This window comes from Dryobates pubescens, chromosome 37 (genome assembly GCF_014839835.1).
Source record: "Dryobates pubescens isolate bDryPub1 chromosome 37, bDryPub1.pri, whole genome shotgun sequence".
In the NCBI taxonomy this organism is placed as follows: Eukaryota; Metazoa; Chordata; class Aves; order Piciformes; family Picidae; genus Dryobates; species Dryobates pubescens.
Genome location: NC_071648.1, coordinates 2,797,972 through 2,814,871, shown reverse-complemented (window position 1 = coordinate 2,814,871; position 16,900 = coordinate 2,797,972). Strand labels below are relative to the sequence as shown.

The 16,900-nt window shown below is 49.6% G+C and overlaps 1 protein-coding gene across 1 annotated transcript in view; it reads right to left on the bottom strand.

The window, feature by feature from the left end:
• Positions 1-16,900, bottom strand: part of KANSL1L (KAT8 regulatory NSL complex subunit 1 like) — a 72,122-nt gene that overhangs the window by 9,567 nt on the left and 45,655 nt on the right. The window contains exons 7-11 of the mRNA XM_009898475.2: positions 16,185-16,295; positions 14,363-14,488; positions 10,883-10,980; positions 7,730-7,854; positions 6,034-6,088 (exon numbers count right to left, since the gene is read on the bottom strand). Of these exons, the coding sequence (XP_009896777.2) occupies positions 6,034-6,088; positions 7,730-7,854; positions 10,883-10,980; positions 14,363-14,488; positions 16,185-16,295 (515 nt within the window). The remainder of the gene's footprint in view (positions 1-6,033; positions 6,089-7,729; positions 7,855-10,882; positions 10,981-14,362; positions 14,489-16,184; positions 16,296-16,900) is intronic.

Here is a 16,900-nt window from a genome sequence, read left to right as displayed (position 1 = left end):
GATTTCCTTTGAAGTGGAAACAAAAGATAATTTGGAAAGAATAACTTACAAGACCTTTAAAAACACTTTTGTGGTAGCAAACTGCCAAAACCTCCCATGCTGGGAAGCAACTTCACTTGGAACAAAGCTTCCTTTCCAAACTTAAAGGTCCACATGCCTGCGCAAGGAAAGAGTTTTGAGGACTCCAGAAATAAGCCTTACTGTTCTCCTGCTCCATGGCTGGGGACAGCAGATGTAAACTGCCTGTTTACTGACAATGTTGGTGACATGGCCAGTGGCACTGAGTTTGCTAACAACACCAAGCTGTGTGGTGGGGCTGACAGCTGGAGGGAAGGGATCCAGCCAGAGGGACCTGGACAGGCTACAGAGCTAGGCCCATGAAAACCTCATGAGGTTCAACAAGACCAAATGCAAGGCCCTGCAGCTGGGTCAGGGCAATCCCAGGCACTGATACAGGCTGGGCAGGGACTGGCTGGAGAGCAGCCCTGAAGGAAAGGACCTAGGGATGCAGGGGGATGAGAAGCTCAACAGGAGCCAGCAGGGAGCACTTGCAGCCCAGAGAGCCAAGCACAGCCTGGGCTGCAGCAAGAGAAGTGTGGCCAGCAGGGCCAGGGAGGGGATTCTGCCCCTCTGCTCCACTCTGCTGAGACCCCACCTGGAGCACTGTGTCCAGTTCTGGAGCCTCTGTTCCAGGAAGGATCTGGAGGTGCTGGAAGGTGTCCAGAGAAGGGCCACGAGGATGAGCAGAGGGCTGGAGCTGCTCTGCTATGGAGACAGACTGAGAGAGTTGGGGTTGTGCAGTCTGGAGAGGAGAAGGCTCCAAGGAGACCTCCTTGTGGCCTTCCTGTATCTGAAGGGGGCTACAGGAAAGCTGGGGAGGGACTTTTGAGGGTGTCAGGGAGTGATAGGAATGGGGGGGATGGAAAAAAATTAGAAGTGGGTAGATAGAGATTGGATGTTAGGAAGAAGTTGTTCCCCATGAGGGTGGTGAGAGACTGGCAGAGGTTGCCCAGGGAGGTGGTGGCAGCCTCATCCCTGGAGGTTTTTCAGGCCAGGCTGGATGTGGCTGTGAGCAAGCTGCTGCAGTGTGAGGTGTCCCTGGCCATGGCAGGGGGGTTGGAACTGGCTGATCCTTGAGGTCCCTTCCAACCCTGACAATTCTATGATTCTATGGATGAATCTCACCCCATTCCTTTGCAGACCAACAACAACATGCAGGAGGTTTTCTTTTTAGAAAAGCCTTCTTTGTTCTAGGGATAAAAGGAGGAGGGATAAGAGGAAAAGGTCTTGACTTGGTTCTGCCCCCTCCTGAGCTTGGTAACACGTTAGCTATTTCCCTCCACCAACTTTAGGTTCATTTAAAGTTGCTCTAGCTGGAGAAACTGGATAATTCCCCCTACACATCCTCCCCCCTCCCCAAGGTCATTTTGCAACCAGAACAAAAGAGCTGTCACTCCTGGGTGGATGGAGCTGGCAGTGATGCTGAGAGAAAGGACTATTAGGAAGGGCTGTTTGTGAGGCATGTCTAATGATTTCACTCAAAAGAAAAGGGCTTCAAGCAAAGTTAAGGTTTGGATCCAGTTAAGCCACAAGACACTGTGGCTTTCATGTTGAAGAGCACCTTCTGAAAGGTTCTCAAAACAGCCAGGTCTGGGATTCAGCCTTTGGCTTCACAGCAAAAACCTTGAGTCATAGGCCAGGAAGGCAGACTTCTGCAGAGCTAATCACACACTGGATTATTCCAAAGCATTTCTCATGACTGAAACAACTTGAACATCACTCTACAACCCTGCCATGCCAGAAGCTTTCACCTGGACAAAACAAATTAAAACCAAGAAGAGGAAAACCAATGGGCCACACAGCCTCCCATGCCTTAGAGCTGTCACAGGCTGCAAAGGCACTGAATGCAAAAGGGGAAACTCAAATGTTCTGTCTCCAGAACTCAAGCATTTGCAGAGCAACTGCTGGAGCTGACACAAGTAGCAGATTAACTTTTGCACTGCTGCCAAGGCAAGATGTCCAGAAACAACCCAATAGGCACCCAAAAAACAAAGGCAAGCCTTGGAAACTCCAATAAATTGGCTGGGTTTTCAGAGAGTGCTGAGTTCCTGTGCTTGAACATGTGGCTCCTGCAGGACATCTGCTGGGAGGTGTCCAGAGAAGGGCCACGAGGATGAGCAGAGGGCTGGAGCTGCTCTGCTGTGGGGACAGACTGAGAGGGTTGGGGCTGTTCAGTCTGGAGAAGAGAAGGCTCTGAGGAGATCTTCTTGTGGCCTTCTAGTAACTGAAGGGGGCTACAGGAAAGCTGGGGAGGGACTTTGTAGGGTGTCAGGGAGTGATAGGACTGGGGGGGGATGGTGCAAGACTAGAAATGGGTAGATTGTGACTGGATGTTAGGAAGTTCTTCCCCATGAGGGTGGTGAGAGAGTGGAAGAGGGAGGTGGTGGAAGCCTCATGCCTGGAGGTTTTTCAGGCCAGGCTGGATGTGGCTGTGAGCAAGATGCTGCAGTGTGAGGTGTCCCTGCCTGTGGCAGGGGGGTTGGAACTGGCTGATCCTTGAGGTCCCTTCCAACCCTGCCAATTCTATGATTCTATGATCTGTGGCCCTACTCTTTTTGTTACTCATAGAAACCTTGGTTGCAAGTTTATTGCATGGATACAAGTTGTTTCATTTCCCCTTCTCTCTCTTCTTCACTTAAATGCAAAAGAAAGAGATCTCAAGTAGAAGGAATCCCTAATTGCTGGGCTGCCACAAGAACAGCTCTTAAAATCAGCCATGCAGAAGATAGGGAGAAAAGAAACTATTGCACAGGACCACCACAGGCTGCTGTGCCAATAAAAAGCTTACTTTGTATGAAAGCAGAAAGTACTTTTTGCCCTCTCTTGTACTTCATGAATGATCTGCTGAAGCTTGCCTTGATTTTAGTGCAAGGAACAACTGCAGGAGTGTCAGAGAGAGTGCAGGGAATGTGCAGAGGCAGTGCTGCTGTTTGCTGTCTTTTCTTTGCTCTCACATGGTAACAAATCCAACTCGGCCTAAAACGTAAAGAAAGTGGATGCTGAGCAAGCTGCTGTAGTGTGAGGGGTCCCTGCCCCTGGCAGGGGGGTTGGAACTGGCTGAGCCTTGAGGTCCCTTCCAGCCCTAACAATTCTGATTCTAACCACCTATTCTCAGCGCACTGAAAAAAAAACATCCAAACCAATTAACACGATCCCAGAAGAAGGGGAAAGAAATTGGCAAAGGATGACTCAGACAAACGAGATCTTTAGCGTTTTGCTCCGGTCTGACATCTCTCTCATTCTCTGCAGCAGCTGACAGACAATACAGAAGCAGTGGACCACAGCAGGAGGCAAAGCTGCTTCATTGTTAACTCGAGTTATTTCCTGGCCAAAGGATGAATCATACAGGATCAGCCAGTCATGCCAAATGCAAATGTGCCGGGAGGGCTACTGAAGGAGCCCAGCCCTTAGCCCAGCAGCTTCACAGAACGTTAAGAGGTTGGAAGGGACCTCCAGAGATCATCCAGTCCAACCCTCCCTGCCAAAGCAGGGTCACCCAGGGTGGTCTGCACAACAATACACCTTGAAGTGCCTTCAGAAAGATACACCCCAAGTGCTTGAATCAGGACGTCTGTATGGGACCTGTAACCTAAACACAAAAGGGACTCAGTCCTTCAAGCAAGGCCCTTGAAGCCCTGAAGGCAAATCACTGTTGAATCCCAGCTAGCAGGAGGAAGAGACAGCAAGGAACAGTCAATTCTCACCACCCAGGGCACCCTTCCTGTCCTCTTAATTCTTCTCCAAGCAGTTTAATCAAATATTCTTGCATGAGAGTTCTCCTCTGGATGTAAATTTGACCTCCTCACTGCAAAAGAAAGTCAGGCAACGTTCCCAGCTAGCAGAGGGGGTACCAAACCAAAAGGCACTGCTGGAGGTGCCATCACCTGCCTGCCAGATTTCACCAGGATTTCTCAAGTGCATGGGAAAAGGTGAGGACAGAAGCAGCTTTTCTCTTCCTTGTGCCCCAAGAGGAAGGATGGTGCCAAATGAGGACAACTACACCAGGCAGGGAGCTGAGGCCACGATGCTCTTGGAAATGAAAGGTTCATTTGGCAGGAAGCCACAGCCCTGGTAAAACCCCAAGGCAGCCAGTGCCTTTCTGGAGGATGCACTTTCTGCCTCGAGGGAGCAGCAAAATGTAAGCATAACTCTCTGTAATGCTGCCCAAATGCAACCTTCTTCTAAGGCTCCTAAGCCTCAGTTGTAAAGATGCTCTGAAAAAGCTGCTCATGAACAGATATTGTGGGCTGGAACAATCCTCACTGTCAATACAGGCTGGGGGATGAGGTGTTAGAAAAGAGCCCTGAGGAAAAGGCCTTGGGGGTGCTGGTGGGGGAGAAGCTGGACAGGAGCAGGCAGGGTGAGCTTGCAGCACAGAGGGCCAAGGGCAGCCTGGGCTGCATCCAAAGCAGCATTGCCAGCAGAGCCAGAGAGGGGATTCTGCCACTTTGCTCTGCTCTGCTGAGACCTCCCCTGCAGTGCTGTGTGCAGGTCTGGAGCCCTCAACACAGGAAGGACCTGGACCTGATGGAGAGGCTCCAGAGGAGGCCATGAAAGTGATCAGGGGGTTGGAGCAGCTCTGCTCTGAGGACAGGCTGAGGGAGCTGGGGGTGTTCAGCCTGCAGAAGAGAAGGCTCCAGGGAGACCTAAGAGCAACCTGCCAGGACCTGAAGGGGGCTACAAGAAGGCTGCAGAGAGACTGTTTGCAAAGGCCTGCAGGGACAGGACCAGGGGCAATAGCTTCAAAGTAGAGCAGAGCAGATTTAGATTGGATATCAGGAAGAAGTTCTGCACCAGGAGGGTGGTGGAACACTGGAACAGGTTGCCCAGGTGGTTGAGGCCCCATCCCTGAAGATATTGAAGGTGAGGCTGGAGAGGGCTGTGGGCAACCTGCTCTAGTTGGGGATGTCCCTGCTGACTGCAGGGGGGTTGGACTGGATGACCTTTGGAGGTCCCTTCCAGCCCAAACCATTCTGTGATACTATGATGGTATGATGACAAGTCCTACAGGTGGCAGTGGCCTACAGCAGAGACTGGAGGGAGATTAGACATGTGCCAAGGACAGCAAAACTGGCAGGCTTCTGGAAAAGGAGCCACAAAGAGATTGGAAGGGCAGGAAAGCAGCCAAGAGACCAGACCTGCTGGCAGTTCAAACTGGGGTTAGGAAATGCCTCAACCCCCTGATTTGTGCAAAGTCCAGGGACACTTTCTGGAAGACAGAAAGGCAGATTCCTCTGTCTGGGGGAAGCAACAGCAGGATTTGATGTGCAAACTTGGCTCAGGAGGCAAGCAGGAAACGCTGAAGGTTACCTTGCTCCTGACACAGCAGGAAGAAGTTTGCTCCCCACAGAAGGGCTGCAGGAGAATGCACATGGAAAAGAAAGCTGAGTAGATGTGCTAGGCCCCACAGAACAATGCCCACACATGGAGGAGCAAAAGGTCATGGGAACTGGCCATCAAAGAAAAGGATGAGAGAGCACAGCCATCCCTGGAGAGACAGCTGGGAGACCCAGCAGCAGCTCGCCCAAGAACAGAGGAGTTGGAAGCCTGGGGAGTGCTGACTGCACAGACAGTGAGGGACAGAAGAACCAAGCAACCAAGTCAACAGTCACAGAATCATTAAGGTGGGAAAAGACCTTTATAAACACCAAGTCCAACCACAACCCAACTACCATGACCACTCCACTATAACCTGAAGCATCACATCTCCAGCTTCTTAAACAGCTCCAGGGATGGCCACTCCACCACCTCCCTGGGCAATGACTGAATGAATATCCTCCCATTTCTCTCATCCACCACAGAGCTGAGCAGCCTGGGGACAAGACACATTTTCAAAGTCTGGTACTTAATACTTTGGTTTTGAGATGTGAAACTTACCAGGAATTGCATGTCAGTGACTTTGGAAAAGGAAAAACCCCAATTACATATTAGATTGTGATTAAAAGCTTGTGGTTCAACAAGAACACTGCCTACCTCTTCTTCATCTGCAGGAGATTTTTCTAAAGGTTGAAATTCAACGACTCTCCAGCTAGAAATGAGACAAGAAAAGGCAAATTAATTCACCTAAATGCTGCTTCATGATTTCCACAGTAAAGATGACTCTTCTGTGTCTACAACACACTGCTCCTCCTTTCTGCAGCACTGCTTGTGCTTCAAAACTGCTGTCACATTCAAGGTGACTGTACTTGAAGATTTTCCATTCTCAAACCCTAACCCAAACCCAAAAATTAACCCAAAACTTATTCCTAATCCAAAGGCAAAGCCAAACCCTAACACTAATACAAATCCTAACTCTAATCCAAGCCCAAACCCTAATCCTAACCCTAATCAAATCCTCACCCTAACCCAAACCCTAATCCTAACCCTAGTACCAATGCAAACCCAAATCCTAACCCTAGAACAAATCCAAACCCAAATCCTAACCCTAGTACAAATCCAAACCCAAATCCTAACCCTAGTACAAATCCAAACCCAAATCCTAACCCTAGTACAAATCCAAACTCAAATCCCAACCTAATGCAAACCCAAATCCTAACTGAATCCAAACCCTAATCCTAACCCTAATTGAAACCTTACTCTAACCCAAACCCAAACCCTAGTACAAATGCAAACTCAAACCCAAACCCTCACCATAATCCAAGCCCAAACTCTAACCCTAACCCAAACCCTAATTCTAATCCAAACCCAAACCCTCAACCTAATCCTAACCCTAATCCAAACCCTAACCCAAACTCTAACCCTAACCCAAACCCTAATTCTAATCCAAACCCAAACCCTCAACCTAATCCTAACCCTAATCCAAACCCTAACCCAAACTCTAATCCTAACCCAAACCCTAATTCTAATCCAAACCCAAACCCTCAACCTAATCCTAACCCTAATCCAAACCCAACCCCAAACCCTAACCTAAACTCTAACCCAAACACAACCCCAAACCCTAACCCAAACCTTAACCTTTCATTATCCCAGCAGAGTCTTTAAGCTATCCACTGTTGTCTTAAGAACATTGTTAGCTTTACAGACAAGACAAAAGCAAATACAAGGTGGGGGTTTTAAACATGGAGCAAATGCACTTGGCCATGTCAGGCAATTTGCATTACAGCACAGGAGATCAGCCTGCTGATGTTCTTTTTACTGAAATAAATAGTGATTAAAGAAGAGATGTCTCCAGAATCATGGACTGAAGGCTTAACACTGCATGGGAAAAACAAGCTGCTCCTGCTGGAGCAGAATGGAGACACTTTAAAGATCTATGCTGAAGCCATTGCTGCTTAATTCACTGACCAGAGTTAACTATTTTGATCTCAGAGGTCTCTTCCAACCTGGTTAATTCTGTATTCTCTTGTGACCTTCAGGACACAAACCAGACAGCATTCAGTGCATGTCAGCCTTGTGCCACACTTAAGGCCACAAAAGTCAGTACAGCCAAGATGCTATAAACCCATTTGTGCCTGCAGCCAGCCTGTGCCTCTGCCCCCTCCCTCCCTCCCTGTGTGCATCACACTAATTCCTTGTGCAAGCAGCTGTCCTGTCACACAAACTGAAGTGCCCATGAACAGATCCCCTCAGTGTTATAAAACTATCTAGCTGTGTTAAATGATATTCTCAGTTCACATCCTCATGTTCATTGTGGTGCCTCCTCTGCATGGAAGGGAGGTGCAGAACAAACCTTGGGGTAAGGATTTCTTTGTACTGTAGTTTCTCCAGCTTGGATGGTGCCACCAGTGACATGGGAATAACAATGTTGTCTATGTCATAGGAGCTCTCACTTCTCAACCTCCTCCTGGAGTTATGCTGTAGGAAACAATCAATACAAGACCAGATCATAGAACCACAGAATGGTCTGGGTTGGAAGGGACCTCAAAGCTCATCCAGTCCAACCCCTCCTGCAGTCAGCAGGGGTATCCCCAACTAGATCAGGTTGCCCACAGCCCTCTCCAGCCTCACCTTGAATACCTCCAGGGATGAGGCCCCAACCACCTCCCTGGGCAACCTGTTCCACCACCCTCCTGGTGCAGAACTTGTTCCTAACTTCCAGGGACGCATCAGCTCAAATCACAGGAATGCCACAGTAGCTAAGAATCATTAGAAGTGCAGGAGAAGGAATATCTGTACCCCAAACATTTTCTAGCAGCCTACTGACTCCTGGCTTGCCCCCAGTGGAATCTCAACAGCCCTTAGAACTCTGCCATCTCTGAGATTTACCTCTTGCTGGCATAACTCTGACTAAAATCAGTGGGAACCTCCCTTCCTCAATTTTGGGTTAGTTAGTTCAGAGTACTTGTCAGGACTCTGCAGCCAATGCTGCCTTCTTCAGAATGCTCAGTCTACAAAGACAACTTTCTATAAGCTGTTACTAACTAACCACCTGTTTACTTACTAACCACCTATTTACTTACTAACCACCTATCTACTTACCATCTGTTTACTAACCAACCACCTATCTACTAACCACCTCTTTACAAACTAACCACCTCTTTACAAACTAACCACCTCTTTACTAACTAACCACCTCTTTACTAACTAACCACCTAACCATTCACTAATTACCCACCCAAATGGCTCTTCAGTGTGACACAATGAAGAACCCCACAAGAATGAAACTGAATTTATGGGTGCAGATGAGGCCAGGTGAAAAAGGGTGTTCTGAAAGACTTGCAAAGGACAGGAACTGAATCTCTTTGCCCCAGTCCCAGAGGGATTCCTGGTGATGCTCTCTGCCAACTCCTCTGTCTCTAAACCACACTCATTTCCTCCTTGCTTCAGCACTGCTCCTGCTTCAAAAATGCTTTCTCAACCCTAACCCCAATCCAAACCTTAATCCTAATCCTAATGCAGACCCAAACTGTAACCCTAACCCAAACTCAAACCCTAACCTACACCCAATCCCTAATCCTAAACCAAACCCAAACCCTAACCTACACCCAATCCCTAATCCTAAACCAAACCCAAACCTTAACCTTAACCCAACCCCCAACCCAAACCCTACCTCAAACCTTAACCCAAACCCTAACCTTAACCTTAACCCAAGCTCTAACACTAACCCAAACCCTAACCTTAACCCAAACTTTAACCTTAACCCAAGCTCTAACCCAAACCCTAAACTCAACCCAAACTATAATGGTAACCCAAACCCTAAGGCAAACCCTAACCTTAACCTTAACCCAAGCTCTAACACTAACCCAAACCCTAACCTTAACCCAAGCTCTAACACCAATCCAAACCCTAACCTTAACCCAAACCTTAACCTTAACCCAAGCTCTAACACTAACCCAAACCCTAACCTTAACCCAAACCTTAACCTTAACCCAAGCTCTAACACTAACCCAAACCCTAACCCAACCCAAACCCACACCCAACCCAAACCCTAATCCTAATCCAAACCCTAAATCTGATCCTGATTCTAACCCTAACTAGTGCATGGAACCTACTTGGTCCAAAAGATGAAGTTCCTGGCTTACAGGAGAAAGCTCAGTTTTAAATCACAACCCATGGTACAAGACCTCAGTTCTTAGCTGATCTTCAGTGGAAGCAGTCTACTCTAAAATGCTCTTTTAGGTATTCTTTGACAATGGTCTGCTCAAGCAAGGTGAAAAAAGAGGAATGTGAATTGTTGGAACTGTGGGGGGGACAGAGATCTAAACTGGGATCCTGGAGAGTCCACACCAGATCGAAACATGACAGCTTACAGAGCACAAAGGTGCCCCCTATGCTTAGCAAAACCTGGATGTTATTAGGACATTTCCAATGAGTTCCATGAAAACAAAGTGTGACTCTGCAGGCACTTCACTGAGTCACAGCTCTGGTGCTCCTCAGCAAATGTATACTCCAGAGAGCTTACCTGGAGCGCTGCACAAAGGCTTTAAATAGAGAAGCTAAGAGGTAACAAATTCTGTGACTATGTTTGCACTGTGAGGCCACTTCATGGAGCTGCACCAAGAGACAGGACTCTGAAGAGCCCTTGATGTGAAATGGGAACTTGAATCACAGGTCAAAGGAGGGGATTCTCCCCCTCTGCTCCACTCTGCTGAGACCCCACCTGGAGCACTGTGTCCAGTTCTGGAGCCTCTATTCCAGGAAGGATTGGAGGTGCTGGAAGGTGTCCAGAGAAGGGCCACGAGGATGAGCAGAGGGCTGGAGCTGCTCTGCTATGGAGACAGACTGAGAGAGTTGGGGTTATTCAGTCTGGAGAGGAGAAGGCTCTGAGGAGACCTTCTTGTGGCATTCCAGTATCTGAAGGGGGCTACAAGGCAGCTGGGGAGGGACTTTTGAGGGTGTCAGGGAGTGATAGGAGTGGGGGGGATGGAGCAAAACTAGAAATGGGTAGATTGAGATTGGATGTTGAAGTTCTTCCCCATGAGAGTGGTGAAAGACTGGCAGAGGTTGCCCAGGGAGGTGGTGGAAGCCTCATCCCTGGAGGTTTTTCAGGCCAGGCTGGATGTGACTGTGAGCAACCTGCTCTAGTGTGAGGTGTCCCTGGCTATGGCACGGGGGTTAGAAGTGGCTGATCCTTGAAGTCCCTTTCCAACCCTGCCCATTCTGTGATTCTGTGTATTCAATGAAATCTGCAAACAAAAAGAAATGGAAGGCCCAGTGCCAATACCTGCAACTTACCCTTCCACTGCATGACCTGCAAAAGCTCTTTTACAAGCAAGCCCCTGTCTCGGGAGCACCACCTACTCAGCCTGCACCAGATCACTGCATGTAACCCACGGCCAGAGTGCTCAGCGCTGTGGTTTAACGCTCCATCAGACGCCTGTGGCTTTGGCTGATGAATCTCTGCTGGTGTTCCAGGGGGGACAGGGCTGTGTTCCTGGTTTACCTGGGAGGCTGTGGTGGGAGCAGGCCGAGCCGTGGCGCCGTGGGGTTCTGGTTCTGCATGCTGGAAGGAGAAGGCCTCAAAGCTGCCGCTCCGCTCCCCTGCCAACAACAACAGCAACAACAACGCCGAGGATGCACACTGCCTGCTGCCCAGCAGACTAAGGGCATCTCTCCAAGCTGCCATGTTTCATTAGAGAGCCACCAGCATTGTGGTCTGGACCTGGGGTCGAGCAGGTTCACCGAGGCTGGATGTGTGTCAAGGTGGTTTGGATGTGGTGCTTGGGGCTGTGGTTTAAGGGTGAGCCTTGCAGAGCAGGGCTCTGGGTTGGACTTGGTGATCCTGAGGGCCTTTTCCAACCTGAATGGTTCTGTGATTCTGTAATGGGCCATATAGATGTGACCAAAGATGTGTATCTTGGGTGAGGAGCCACAGCTGGGGCATTGTGTCCTCAAGAAAGGGGAGATATCCAGTCCCAGGCACAAACACAGGCTGGGTGCAGGGTGGGTTGAGAGCAGCTCTGAAGAAACAGACATGGGGGTGTGGGTTGATGAGCAGCTCCCCAGGAGCCAGCAGTGGCCTCAATGCAGCCCTGCAGGCAGCTGAGTGCTGGGCTGCAGCCAGAGGAGTGTGGGCAGCAGTCCAAGAGAGGGGCTTCTGCCCCTGGACTCTGCTCCGCTGAGACCTCACCTCCAATCCTGCCTCCAGTTCTGGTGTCCCCAGCAGAATGAGGACACAGAGCTGCTGGAGTGAGTCCAGAGGAGGCCACAAGGATGATCCAAGGGCTGGAGCAGCTCTGCTGTGAGGACAGGCTGAGGGAGCTGGGGGTGTTCAGCCTGGAGAAGGGAGGACTCAGGGGGGACCTTACAGCTGCCTTCCAGTACCAGTAACAACAACAAAGATGCACACTGGCTGTTGCTTATTGGGCTGGGGACATTTTTCCATACAGTAAGGGTAAAGTCATTTCTAGAAGCCCACAGCTAACCACTCACAATTTACAGAACACTAAAATAGCCATCTAAACAAACACTTTACTCATCCTGTCCTTGCTGTTCCACAAAACTCCTCCTTTTCCTTCTCCAAAGCATCCAGCTTCATATGGGCAGAAGTCCTGCTCCTCTTTTCAGTGGCTGCCACTGTCTAACCACACAACAAATGCACTCAGGCTTAGAAGAGTGCTCCCCAGTGCTCCCTAGCATCTCCCTGAGGTACAGGGCACTGAGCTCTCACTCATGGCTTCTTCCTTAATGAAAACAAATCTGGCAGCAAGGGTAACAAAATCAGTCTCTAGATCACCACTTGTGGCTTCTTCCAGTAGTGGTCCAAGGCTCCAGGCAAGTGGTAATTCCTGTGGCATGCAGGGGATTCAGAATGTAACCACCTGTGTTCTGCTCTCCTTCTGCATTCATTTCCAGCAAGCACAGAGAACTCAGACTTCATATACCACCTGAGAAAAAGACTCAGTGCATTCCAACATGAAAAAAAGAGGTAAGACTGATCCTCAGGACTGCATTGCACAGCCTGGGTCAAGGACATGAACTCCCATCTCCCAGGCAGCTCTGCAACTCCCTGGCACAGGGCTTTTATTTTTGGCCTTGTTCATCAGGCTGACCTTCCCCATGGATAATTTCTCCTAGACAGAGCCCAAATTAGGAATAAATATGTAGTGCTACACCCATAGCACTAATAAGCTACAACTGCTGCTGCTGCTGCTCACTAACACACTAGCAAGCAGCTTTCTGGCATTGGGGAACTCTGATCTTCAGGATAAAAGATTGCTTGCTTCTTTTTTTCTCTTGGTCCATTTCTCTTGTTCCAGGGGCCCAGAACTGGACACAGGACTCAAGGTGTGGCCTAACCAATGCAGAGTCCAGGGGCACAATGACTTCCCTGCTTCTGCTGGCCACACTGTTCCTGATGCAGGCCAGGATGCCTGGGCACCTGGGCACACTGCTGGCTCATGTTTAGGCAGCTGGCAATCAGTGCCCCCAGGTCCCTTTCTGCCTGGCTGCTCTCCAGCCACTCTGACCCCAGCCTGTAGCTCTGCATGGGGTTGTGGTGGCCAAAGTGCAGCCCCTGGCACTTGGACTTGTTGAATGCCATCCTGTTGGCCTCTGCCCATCTGTCCAGCCTGGCAAGGTGCCACAGTATCATAGAATCATGGAATCAATAAGGTTGGAAAAGACCTCAAAGATGGTACACTACATTTTTTTGTGTGTCCCTAAATGATCACATCACTCTACAGAACTTTCAGGGCCCTTTCTATTAATTTCACAAGTGCTGAAGCAGAGATTGAAATACAAAGATAACAAGGGTGAAAACACTAATTATAAGCACTGCCTGCCCACAAGTCCTCTCAGCTGCCTGGAAGGAAACCAGACCCACAAATGACAGCGAATAACAAATGAACCAGAGCTGACCAGAGCTGCCAGGAATAGTAAATGTTTGGTCAGGCACATGATTTGACAGATGACTTTGCAATTCAGTCTGTGTTGCACTGCCTGCCATACAAAAAAGCCCATTCCTTCATATCAACAGTAATGGCACCCACTACTAGAAAAGCACAGTTGGACTGCTGAGCAGTTTCCTTGAGGAGCAGGCCCCCAAACAAAGTACAGAAGCTTGTCTCCCTTTGTGATGCATAGTCAAAAAGAAAGAGAAGGGTTTACTGTGCCTTAAAATAGCCAATCATTTTCATGGGGCCCTAAGCACATTTCTTCACTCCTGGGAAGTTTCACAACAGCATCCTTTTGGGAGACAGCTTCAAATTAACTCTCCAAGCCCAGGGGTAACAATCTGCTCTGTGCAGTCCATGTTCTAACAGAAGCAGCACTGTCCCAAGCTGTGCCAGGCTACACCCAGCCCCAGAGGGGGGGTGGGCTGAAAAGAACCTAGCCCCCCAGGTGGACAAAGAAACCTCACCCAGGTGGGCAGAGAGACTTGGTTCCTCCTCCAGGGGCAGGGGTCCCCAGGTCAAAGTCTATGCCACTGCCCCTTCCTGTCCACAAACCCTGTTTAAGGGGAGACATTTCCTGTGCTCTCTCTCTTGCTCCTGCCCTTGCCTGCCCCAGAGGCTGCTCCTGCTGCTCCCTGCTGTTGCTGTAAGCAGGTGGTGAGAACTGCTCCATGCTGCATCCAAGCTCCTAAGGACTGCATCTAAAGAGAACCCACATTGCACCCAGAGAATCCTCTGCCAGCTGGGCCTGGTTTTCTATGCAGTGTTATTTACCCTTCTTCCTTACACCTTGGTAACCTTCCTTTCACTCCAATGCTTTTTGTATTGTGCTCAACTTACCTTTTTACTTCCCTATCCATTCCAGACTGTTTCCTTCAGGATTTTGCCTCTCTTTCCTCCTGCCTAATTTACTTTCCCCTAATGGGGAAAAAGGCAGAGGGGAGGCAACCTCAGTCTGTTCCACTTGGGCTTGTGTGGACTTTGGGAAAGCTTAAACCACAACACAAGCAGTGCCAGTTTTCTCTTACCTACTGCTGTCTCACTCAGATGTCTTTTCTTTCTTCCTTCTGACAGCTGGTCAGATGTTCCAGGTTTGGAAGCAGACAAACAGCCACTGCTCCACTGGTTGGCAGAAACGTGGTGTTGGTTGCAGTCTGTGACAGAAAAAGCATGCAGCAAGTTGAGAAAGTCTTTTCCATGGCTGCACTTTACAGGAGATCTCAACTGCTGAGCTATGTATAATGGGAACCCCCCAGACTCGTGACAGGAGCCCAAACAGTAAACAAGAGTGCAGTCAGGAACCTGCATCTGCAGAAAAACAGAATCATACAACTGTCAGGGTTGGAAGGGACCTCAAGGATCAGCCACTTCCAACCCCCCTGCCATGGGCAGGGACACCTCACACTAGAGAAAACTGCACATAGCCACAGCCAGCCTGGCCTGAAAAACCTCCAGGCATGAGGCTTCCACCACCTCCCTGGGCAACCTCTGCCAGTCTCTCACCACCCTCCTGGGGAACAACTTCTTCCTAACATCCAATCTCAATCTCCCCTTGTCTAGCTTGGATCCATTCCCCCCAGTCCTATCACTCCCTAACACCCTCAAAAGTCCCTCCCCAGCTTTCTTGTAGCCCCCTGCAGATACTGGAAGGCCACAAGAAGGTCTCCTCAAAGCCTTCTCCCCTCCAGACTGAATAGCCCCAACTCTCTCAGGCTGTCTCCAGAGCAGAGCAGCTCCAGCCCTCTGCTCATCCTCATGGCCCTTCTCAGGACACCTTCCAGCCCCTCCAGATCCTTCCTGGAATAGAGGCTCCAGAACTGGACACTGCTCCAGGTGGGGTCTCAGCAGAGTGGAGCAGAGGGGCAGAATCCCCTCCCTGGCCCTGCTGGCCACACTTCTCTCCCTGCAGCCCAGGCTCTGCTTGGCTCTCTGGGCTGCAAGTGCTCACTGCTGGCTCATGTTGAGCTCCTCATCCACCCAAGGCCATTCCTCCAGGGCTGCTCTCCAGCCAGTCCCTGCCCAGCCTATTTTGGTGCCTGGGATTGCCCCAACACAGCTGCAGGACCTTGCACTTGGTCTTGTTGAACCTTGTTCCAGGAGGATCTGCTCCATGAGCTTAATGGGCACAGAGGTGAGACTGCCTGGCCTATAGCTCCCTGGGTCATCCTTCTTTCCCTTGTTAGACTTGGGGTTACATTTCCCCTTTTCCAGTCAGTGGGGACCAGGACTTTTGGGATATAATAGAGAGTGGTTTAGCAACCTGATCCCCACTTCCCTCAGCACCTGTGGGTGTATCCCATCAGGTCCCATGGACTTGAACACTTTCAGGCTCTTCAGATGGTCATAAACCTGATTTTCACTCACAATGGGCAGCTCCTTCTTCCAGCCTCTGCAATTATCTTCTGTGACTCCAGGAGTGTGTCTGGAGTGTGTCTCACCAGCCACTGAGAACCTCAGCTTTCTCCATGTCACTTGTCACCAGTTCTCCCCATCCCTTTCTGAGGGTGCCCATGCCTTCCTTAGTCTTCCTTTTGCCACTGATGTTGCTGTAGAAATTGTTGCTGTTCCCCTTGATCTCCCTGGCTGGATTTAGTTCTAACTGAGAACTCAAAGTGCAGCCCCCCCCCCCACCTGTATTAATGCTCTCCTATGGCTCTGATGGGATCATTTCACTGCAGCAAAGGAGAACCTAACACTGTGGTCTGGGAAGAGATTCCTCTTCTACTTGGAGCCTCAGCCACTGACCCTCTCTTGTGGTAAAGCCACAAATGGAACATTTTCAGGGCAGAAAGCAATGCCAAAGGAATGATCACCAGTCTTGCAAATACTCAGATGTTTTGCTTTACATACCATTGTCAGGAGATGCTTTTAATTCCACTCCCAAAGATGAGGTATCAACAGGTTCTCCTTTGATGTCATCCTTCCTTAACAATGTCTCAAAGTATACATGAAGAGGAATATCTAATTGAAACAAAGAAGAAATGGAAAGGGGTCTGAAAGGTGGCAGCCTAGGAGCCAATGAATTATGCATCATCTCTCAAGGTCTAGGAATCCCTTTACCCAACACCATGTAATATAATCTATGAACAGCACTGCTGCCTGGAGGTGTTCAGCTCATGAAGAACACCAGTGCCCAGCAACTGCTGCCAGCACCAGGAGCATGGCAGCAGTGTCTTTCACACCATCAAGCTGCACACAATGTCAAAAGCCATGTCCAGAAGCTGGTGAGACCACAGGAAAACTTCATCACAGTCTCCCCAACAAGGCCAGACAGACACTTTAAAGGAAGTTACTTTTGCATGAGTGAAAAGGAAAAGCTGAGGCAAGGTAATTCACAGCATCACAGTACAGCAGAGGTTGGAAGGGCCCATCACAGTGTGCTCCCATCCAAGCCAGGGGCTGACAGCTTGGCCAGGAGTTTGCTGTGGGGGATGGTGTCAAAGGCCTTGCTGAAGTCCAGGTAGACTCCATCCACAGCCTGCCCCACATCCACCAGGCACTCACCTGATCATACACTTCTCTTGGTGTTCAAAGTCAAAGAGCAAGGCTCTTTTACTCTGGAATAA